This window comes from Lonchura striata, chromosome 16 (assembly GCF_050655825.1).
Source record: "Lonchura striata isolate lonStrDom1 chromosome 16, ASM5065582v1, whole genome shotgun sequence".
NCBI lineage: Eukaryota > Metazoa > Chordata > Aves > Passeriformes > Estrildidae > Lonchura > Lonchura striata.
Window position 1 is genome coordinate 5735742 of NC_140718.1, and position 9435 is coordinate 5745176.

Here is a 9435-nt window from a genome sequence, read left to right on the forward strand (position 1 = left end):
CGCAGCCGGCTCCGCCTCTTCTTCCTCCCCGGCCCCGCCCCCTCCTCCCCGTGCTCCTTCTCCGCCTTGGGGGGACAAAATGGCCGCCACAGAATGGCTGCCACAAAATGGCTGCCATGAAACGGCTGCCACAAGATGGCCACCACAAAATGGTGGCCACATAATGGACATGATAAAATGGCTGCCACAAAATGGATGAACCAAAATGGCTGCCACAACATGGCCACAAAAAGATGGCTGCCACAAGATGACAGCCTCAAAATGGATGATACAAGATGGCCACCACAAAATGGCTGCCACAAAATGGCCACATAAAAATGGCCAAGACAAAATGGCGGCCACAAAATGGCCACCAATACATGGAAAGCACAAAATGGCTGCCACAAAATGGTTGACCCGAAAGGGATTGCACAAAATGGCCAAGACAAAATGGCGGCCACAAAATGGCCACCAATACATGGAAAGCACAAAATGGCTGCCACAAAATGGTTGACCCAAAATGGCCAAGACAAAATGGCTGCCAGAAAATGGCCACCAATACATGGAAAGCACAAAATGTCTGCCACAAAATGGTTGACCCGAAAAGGATGACACAAAATGACCAAGACAAAATGGCCACCATGAAAGGAACACCACAAAACGGCTGCCACATAATAGCCAAGACACAATGGTTGACCCAAAATGGATGACCCAAAATGGCCAAGACAAAATGGCGGCCACAAAATGGCCGCCATGACAGGCCCAGCAATCCCCAATCAGAGGCGCGGCGGCGGCGGCGCGGTTTTGGTACAAATTTAATGTGGGCGTGTCCCGGCCCCGGGGGCGTGTCCCGGCGCGGGGGCGGGGTCAGCGCGGTGCCGGCTCCTCGGCCAGCGCCATGGGCGAGCCGAGCTGCAGCTCGCGCTGGAGGCTCTCGAGCGCGGCGGGGCTGAGGCGGTGAACCTCCAGCCAATCGGCCAAGAGCGACGCCGAGAGCGGCGCCGAGTCGGCCACGCTGCGGGCGAGGGGCGGCGGCGGCGGGACGGCGAAGAACGGCAAAGGCGGCGAGAGGAGGGAAAGAGAGCCGGGACAAGTTGACTAAACTAATTCCAACTCAACCCAAACTAACCCAACCCAACATAACCCAACTTAACCAAACCCAACCCAAATTAAATCAACCCAATTCACCCAGCCCAACCAACCCAACCCAACCCAACCCAACTCAACCAACCCAACCCAACCCAACCCAATCCAACCCAACTCAACCCAACCCAACCTGACCTAACATAACCCAACTTAACCAAACCCAACCCAAATTAAATCAACACAATTAACCCAACCCAACCTAACCCAACTTAAATAAACTAAATCCAACCCAACCCAACCCAAACCAACCCAGCCCCAACCAACCCAACCCAACCCAATCCAACCCAACTCAACCTGACCCAGCATAACCCAACTTAACCAAACCCAACCCAAATTAAATCAACACAATTAACCCAACCCAACCTAACCCAACTTAAATAAACTAAATCCAACCCAACCCAACTCAACCCAACCCAACCCAACCCAACCCAACCCAGCCCAACCAACCCAACCCAACTCAACCAACCCAGCCCAACCAACCCAACCCAACTTAAATAAACCAAATCCAACCCAACCCTACATAACCCAACTCAATCAACCCAACCCAACCCAACTCAACCCAACCCAACGCAACCCAACCCACCCAACCCAACCCAACCCAACGCAACCCAACCCACCCAACCCAACCCAACCCAACCCAACTCAACCAACCCAGCCCAATCCAACCCAACCCAACCCAACTCAACCCAACCCAACCCAACCCAACCCAACTCAACCCACCCAGCCCAATCCAACCCAACCCAACCCAACTCAACCCAACCCAACCCAACTCAACCAACCCAGCCCAATCCAACCCAACCCAACCCAACTCAACCCAACTCAACCCAACCCAACCCAATCCAACTCAACCAACCCAGCGCAACCCAACCCAACCAAACTAAACCAAATCCAACCCAACCCAACCCAACCAGACCCAACCAGCCCAGCCCAGCTTTGCCCCCACCTGTCCTTGGCCTCTCCCACCATGTCGAGCGATTGGCTCAGGAACTCCTCCAGGTCGAAGCCGACGCCGTAACCGGCGCCGCTGCCCTTGGGCGTGGCCGGGAACACCGGCGGCAGCGGATCCTCCACCTGCGGGGCGGGGCCGTGAAAAGGGGGCGCGGCCATTTCCGGGGCCACGCCCCCACTGTTGGCCACGCCCCCCCTCACCTGCGACTTCTGCAGCTGCTGCGTCACCGTGGCCACGTCGGCGTCGCCGGCCGGGCGCACCGGCCACGCCCACGGCTGGGCGGGCGGGGGCGGGGCGGGGCGAGGGGGCTGGGGGCGGGGCGGGGGCGCGGCGCCGTCGGCCATCTTGGTCCAGCGCTCCAGGAGGTGGCGGTCGTCGTCGGTGAGGACGAGGCCGTGGAGGCCCTCGCCCCGGGGGCGCGGCTCGCGGCGCTCGCGCTCGCGCTGCCGCTTCTCGCGCTCCTTGGCGCGCTCCTGCCGGCGCCGGCGCTTCTCCTCGCGCTCGCGCTGCCGCTCGGCCGCCGTTACCGGCTTGCGGCCCTCCGGCGGCTCCGGCGCGGCGCAGGGCGGCTCTGGGGGAGGGGAGGGGGCGGGCGGCCAATCAGAGCGGAGACAGAGGTGAGGCGGCCAATCAGAGGTCAAATCGGGGCGGTGGAAGTGAAGGGAGGTCCAATCAAGGCAACGCAACCCAAGTCAACCCAACCCAACTGAACTCATCTAATCCAACCCAACTCAACCAACCCAACCCAACCCAACCCAAGTCAACCCAACCCAACCCAACTGAACTCATCTAATCCAACCCAACTCAACCAACCCAATCCAACCCAAGTCAACCCAACCGAACTCAACGTAACCCAACCCAACCCAACTGAACTCATCTAATCCAACCCAACTCATCCAACCCAACCCAGCTCAACCCAACCCAACTCATCCAACCCAACCCAACCAACCAAACCCAACCCAACTGAACCCAACTCAACTCAATTCAACCCAAGTCATCCAACCCAACCCGACCAACCCAACCCAACCCAACCCAACCGAACCCAACCCACCCCAGCCCGTCTCCCATTCCTCCCCTGCCCCACCTTTGCTCTTGTTCCTCATGGCCGATTTCAGCAGCGCCGCCTTCAGCGCCGCCTTGGTGTCATCCGAGATGGCGCCGTCCCTCTTGGGTGCCGCCGGCGCCTCCGGCTCCGCCTTCACCCGCGGCGAGTCCATGGGGCAGTCGGGGGCGGGGCCGGGGCTGGGCATGTCCACGTCGGTGCAGGGCGGCCACGCTGGCGCCGCGCCCACGTCGGCCGCGTTGACGTCGACGTCGGCTTTCCCACCGGCGGCGGCGGCAGGCGCGGGCGCGATCTGGCGCCGGATGCCGTCGCGGCGGGCGTGGAAGTCGGCGATCTCGGCCACGATGGCGGCCTTGATCTCCTCCTTGGTGAGCGCCTGGCGGTCGAAGGCGAAGTCGAAGGCCGGCACGCACTCGGGCTCGTCCTCGGGGTCGTGGTACTTGGCCAGGAAGGGGTGGCGCAACGCCTCGGCCACGCCGACGCGCTCCCGCGGGTCGAAGCGCAACATCCGGCCCAGCAGCGCCAGCGCCGCCGGCTCGGCCCCGCCGAACAGGCTCTCCCAAGGCACCGGCGGGCGCGGCGGCAGGCTCTGCACGTAGGCGCGCACCCGCTCGGCGCCGATGGCCGCCATGACGCCGGGCGGCGGCGTGCCCAGCACCGCCATGATCAGCTGCAGCTGGTGGACGTAGTTGCGGCCCGGGAAGAGCTGCCGGCGGCCGAGCATCTCGGCGAAGATGCAGCCCACCGACCACATGTCGATGGCGCGCGTGTAGCGGTGCAGCGACAGCAGCAGCTCCGGCGCGCGGTACCAGCGCGTGGCCACGTACTCGGTGAGGAAGGCCTTGGCGTGGCGCGGGTCGGCGCCCAGCCCGCGCGCCATGCCGAAGTCGCCGATCTTGAGCTCGCAGTTCTCGTTGACCAGCAGGTTGCTGGGCTTGAGGTCGCGGTGGAGGACGTTGGCCGAGTGGATGTACTTGAGGCCGCGCAGGAGTTGGTAGAGGAAGTAGCGGACGTGCTCCAGCGTCAGCGGCTGCGCCGAGTGGATGATCTGGTGGAGGTCGCTCTCCATCAGGTCCAGCACCACGTAGCTGCCATGGAGGGGTGGTGGCATCAGCGCGGCGGCGGCGTGGGGAGGGAGGGGTTGGGTTGGGTTGGGTTGGGTGATGGGAGTTGGCGCGAGTCAGTGGAACGCAAGGAGACTCGACCCAACTCAAACCAACTCAAACCAACCCAACTGAACTCAACCCAACTCAAACCAACCCAACCTAACTCAACCCAACTGAACTCAACCCAACCCAACACAACACAACCCAATGGAACTCAATGAAACCAACTCAACCCAACCCAATACAGCTCAACCAAACCCAACCAAACCCAGCCCAACCAACCCAACCCAACTCAATCAGCCCAACCCAACCCAACTGAACTCAACCCAACCCAACTCAACCCAACTCAACCCAACCCAACCCAACTCAACCCAGCCCAACTCAACCAACCCAACCAACTCAACCCAACACAATCCAAGCCAAGCCAAGCCAAGCCAAGCCAAGCCAAGCCAAGCCAAGCCAAGCCAACTGACCTCAAACCAACCCAACCCAGATCAACCCAACCCAACTCGACCCAACCCAACTCAACCCAACCCAACCCAACCAACTCAACCTAACCCAACTCAACCCAACCCAACTCAACCCAACCCAACCCAATGAACCCAACCCAATCCAACGCAACCTAACTGAACTCAACCCAACCCAACCCAACCCAATCAACCCAACTCAACCCAACCAATCCAACTCGTCCAACCCAACCCAACCCAATCAACCCAACTCAACCCAACCAATCCAACTCTTCCAACCCAACCCAACCTAAGCCAACCCAACCAGCCCAACTCAACCCGGCCCGGCCCGCTCCCCGCGTCGCCGCCGGGCACGCACACGGAGCGGAACTCGCCGTAGGGCCCGGCCGGCCGCAGGATGTCCTTGATGCCGATGATGTTGTCGTGCTTGAAGTGCTTGAGGATCTTCAGCTCGCGCAGCGTCCGCTTGGCGTTGGTCACCACGTCGAAGGCGTTGGGGATCTTCTTGATGGCCACCTGCTGGCCTGGGGAGGCAGGCGAGCTCCAGGTGAGCCCCGGGTGTGCCCAGGTGAGCCCGGGTGTGCCCCAGGTGTGCTCAGGTGAGCTCTGGGTGTGTCTCAGGTGTCTCCAAGTGTGCTCAGGTGTCTCCAGGTGTGTTTTGGGTGTCCCCAGGTGTGTCCTAGGTGAGCCCAGGTGTGCCCCAGGTGTGCCCAGTTGTGTCTCAGGTGAGCCCTGGGTGTGCCCCGGGTGTGCCCAGGTGTCTCCTGGTGTGTTTTGGGTGTCCCCAAGTGTGCCCAGGTGTGTCCCAGGTGTCTCCAGGTGCATTTTGGGTGTGCCTGGGTGTGTCCCAAGTGTGCCCAGGTGTGTCTCAGGTGTCTCCAGGTGTGTTTTGTGTGTCCCCAGGTGTGCCCAGGTGTGCCCAGGTGTATTTTGGGTGCCCCCAGCTGTATTTTGGGTGCCCCCAGCTGTATTTTGGGTGCCCCCAGGTGCATTTTGGGTGCCGCCAGGTGTATTTTAGGTGCCCCCAGGTGTATCCCAGGTGTGCCCAGGTGTATCTGACCTATCTCAGGTGTCCCCAGCTGTCCCCAGCTGTATTTTGGGTGCCCCCAGGTGCATTTTGGGTGCCCCCAGGTGCCCCCAGCTGTATTTTGCGTGCCCCCAGGTGTATTTTGGGTGTGCCCAGCTGTTCCCAGGTGTATCTTGGGTGCCCCCAGGTGTATTTTGGGTGTGCCCAGCTGTCCCCAGGTGTATTTTGGGTTCCCCCAGGTGTATTTTGGGTGTGCCCAGCTGTCCCCAGGTATATTTTGGGTGCCCCCAGGTGTATTTTGGGTGTGCCCAGCTGTCCCCAGGTGTATTTTGGGTGCCCCCAGGTGTATTTTGGGTGTGCCCAGCTGTCCCCAGGTGTATTTTGGGTGCCCCCAGGTGTATTTTGGGTGTGCCCAGCTGTCCCCAGGTGTATTTTGGGTGCCCCCAGGTGCCCCCAGGTGTATTTTGGGTGCCCCCAGGTGCCCCCAGGTGTATTTTGGGTGCCCCCAGGTGTATTTTGGGTGCCCCCAGGTGCCCCCAGGTGTATTTTGGGTGCCCCCAGGTGTATTTTGGGTGCCCCCAGGTGTCCCCAGGTGTATTTTGGGTGCCCCCAGGTGTATTTTAGGTGCCCCCAGGTGTATTTTGGGTGCCCCCAGGTGTATTTCGGGCGCGGCCCAGGCCTCTCACCGGTGTCGCGCCGCCGGGCCGAGCTGACCACGCCGTAGGCGCCGGTGCCGATGGTCTCGATGACCTCGTAGTCGTCGCCGACGTCGAAGGTGACGTCGAGCGCTCGCGCCTTCAGCAGCGCCAGCGGCCCCGGCGCCTCGGGGGCGTGGTCTGTGCCCGGGGGGGCGTGGTCTGCGCCATGGGGGGCGTGGTCTGCGCCATGGGGGGCGTGGTCTGGGCCATGGGGGGCGTGGTCTGGCACATGGGGGGCGTGGTCTGGGCCATGAGGGGCGTGGCCTTGCACATGGGGGGCGTGGTCTGGCACATGGGGGGCGTGGCCTGTGCCATGGGGGGCGTGGTCTGGCACATGGGGGGCGTGGCCTGTGCCATGGGGGGCGTGGTCTGAGCCATGGTGGGCGTGGTCTGAGCCATGGTGGGCGTGGCCTGTGCCATGGTGGGCGTGGCCTGTGCCATGGGGGGCGTGGTCTGGCACATGGGGGGCGTGGCCTGTTCCGTCAGGGGCGGGGCCCGGCTCGGCCATGGCGCCGGCGCGGGTGGGATCGGTTGGGGGAGGGGGGGGAGTCACCTGAAAAAAGCGAAAATCACCCCAAAAAAATCGTCTGGGATCGGCGGGGATCCTCCCCCAGTTCGTCCCAGTTCGTCCCGGTTCCCTCCCAGTTACGCCGGGACCTCCCCTAAACTCCTCCCAGTAAAGCCCAGTTCTGTCCCAGTCACACCCAGTCCTCGGCCAGTCCATCCCAGTTTATCCCAGTTCCCTCCCAGTCCATCCCAGTTTATCCCAGTCCACCCCAGTCCATCCCAGTTCACCCGGTTTGCCTCCAGTTCCTCCCAGTTCCCTCCCAGTCCATCCCACTCTATCCCAGTTCCCTCCCAGTTCCCTCCCAGTCCCTCCGTGTCCATCCCAGTTCATCCCAGTTCATCTCAGTCCCCTCCCAGTCTGTCCCAGTTACTCCAGGACCCCCCTTAACCCCTCGCAGTTCTCCCAGTTCCCCTCCCAGTTACCCCAGTTCCCATCCAGTTCCCTCCCAGTCCCCCCCAGTTTATCCCAGCCCCTCCCAGTTCCCTCCCAGTCCCTCCCCTTTCCCTCCCAGTTCACTCCCAGTCCCCCCCAGTTCCCTCCCAGTTTATCCCAGTTCCCTCCCAGTCCCTCCCAGTTCCCTCCCAGTCCCTCCGTGTCCATCCCAGTTCATCCCAGTCCCCTCCCAGTCTGTCTCAGTTACTCCAGGACCCCCCTAAACCCTCCCCAGTTCTCCCAGTCCCTCCCAGTTCCCTCCCAGTTCCTCCCAGTTCCTCCATGTCCATTCCAGTCCCTCCATGTCCATCCCAGTTTATCCCAGTCCCCCCAGTCCATCCCAGTTGACCCAGTTTGCCTCCAGTTCCCTCCCAGTCCCTCCGTGTCCATCCCAGTTCACCCCAGTCCCCTCCCAGTCCCCCCCAGTTTATCCCAGTCCCTCCCAGTTTATCCCAATCCCATCCCAGTCCCTCCCAGTTTATCCCAATCCCATCCCAGTCTCCCCCAATCCCTCCCAGTCTCTCCCAGTTTGTCCCAGTTTATCCCAGTTCCCTCCCAGTCCCTCCCCGTTTATCCCAGTCCCCCCCAGTCTCTCCCAGTTTGTCCCAGTTCCCTCCCAGTCCCTCCCAGTTTATCCCAATCCCATCCCAGTCCCCCCCAATCCCATCCCAGTCCCTCCCAGTTTATCCCAGTTCCCCCCAGTCTCTCCCAGTTTGTCCCAGTTCCCTCCCAGTCCCTCCCAGTTTATCCCAATCCCATCCCAGTCCCCCCCAATCCCATCCCAGTCTCCCCCAATCCCTCCCAGTTTGTCCCAGTTTATCCCAGTCCCCCCCAGTCTCTCCCAGTTTATCCCAATCCCATCCCAGTCTCTCCCAATCCCTCCCAGTTTGTCCCAGTTTATCCCAGTTCCCTCCCAGTCCCTCCTCGTTTATCCCAGTCCCCCCCAGTCTCTCCCAGTTTGTCCCAGTTCCCTCCCAGTCCATCCCAGTTTATCCCAATCCCATCCCAGTCCCCCCCAATCCCATCCCAGTCTCTCCCAGTTTATCCCAGTCCCTCCCAGTTTATCCCAATCCCATCCCAGTCCCCCCCAATCCCATCCCAGTCTCCCCCAATCCCTCCCAGTCCCTCCCAGTTTGTCCCAGTTTATCCCAGTCCCCCCCAGTCTCTCCCAGTTTATCCCAATCCCATCCCAGTCCCCCCCAGTCTCTCCCAGTTTATCCCAGTCCCCCCCAATGCCATCCCAGTCTCCCCCAATCCCATCCCAGTCTCTCCCAGTTTATCCCAGTCTCTCCCAGTTTATCCCAATCCCATCCCAGTCTCCCCCAATCCCTCCCAGTTTGTCCCAGTTTATCCCAGTTCCCCCCAGTCCCTCCCGTCCGCCCCCCCCCGGGGGCCGTTGCCATGGCGACCCCGCGGCTCTTCCCTTTCCCCCCCCCGCGCTCTTACCGCCCCCGCCGCCCCTCCCGCCGCTCCCGCCGGGCCCGGGAAGCGGCGCCGCCCGGCCCCGCCCCCTGCGCCGCTTCCGGGACGCACTTCCGGCCTCCCCGCGGCGGTTCCGGCCTCGGAGGATTTCCGCGGCGCCCGGGGATTTTTGGGGAACTTTTCCCGCTCGTCCGGGCGGCTTTGGAGGAATTTTGGGTCATCGCCGTGGTGTTTAAAGGATTTCCGGTTGGTTCTGTGGAACTTCCGGGTTCTCTCCATGGCGGACTTCCGGTTGGTCTCGACGGTTCCATGGAACTTCCGGCTCGTCTCTGTGGTGCTTCCCATTCATCTCTATGGGCAGGCTCTGGTCGCTCGTGCGCATGCGCGGCCGCTATGAGTGACCTCCCATTCATGTCTATTGACGGCTCTGGTCGCTCCTGCGCATGCGCGGCCGCCGTGAGGGATCTCCCATTCATCTCTATGGGCCGGCTCTGGTCGCTCCTGCGCATGCGCGGTCTCCATTAGGGACCTCCCATTCACGTCTATGGACGGCTCTGGTCGGTCCTGCGCATGCGCGG

General features: G+C 61.8%; 1 protein-coding gene across 2 annotated transcripts; it reads right to left on the reverse strand.

The window, feature by feature from the left end:
* Nucleotides 1-777: 777 nt before the first annotated feature.
* Nucleotides 778-9222, reverse strand: MAPK7 (mitogen-activated protein kinase 7). Of its 2 annotated transcripts, none has more exons than XM_085593493.1 (7): nucleotides 8969-9222; nucleotides 6424-6988; nucleotides 5069-5234; nucleotides 3159-4225; nucleotides 2275-2645; nucleotides 2069-2196; nucleotides 778-994 (listed from the first exon to the last, which is right to left on the reverse strand). In XM_085593493.1, the coding sequence occupies exons 1-7, from the start codon at nucleotides 9200-9202 to the stop codon at nucleotides 847-849; spliced, it is 2679 nt and encodes an 892-aa protein (XP_085449619.1). In that variant the 5' UTR covers nucleotides 9203-9222; the 3' UTR covers nucleotides 778-846. The 2 variants fall into 2 exon arrangements, with proteins under 2 accessions (XP_085449619.1, XP_085449618.1); XM_085593492.1 differs by having other exon boundaries at nucleotides 8882-9222.
* Between the last annotated feature and the right edge of the window lie 213 nt (nucleotides 9223-9435).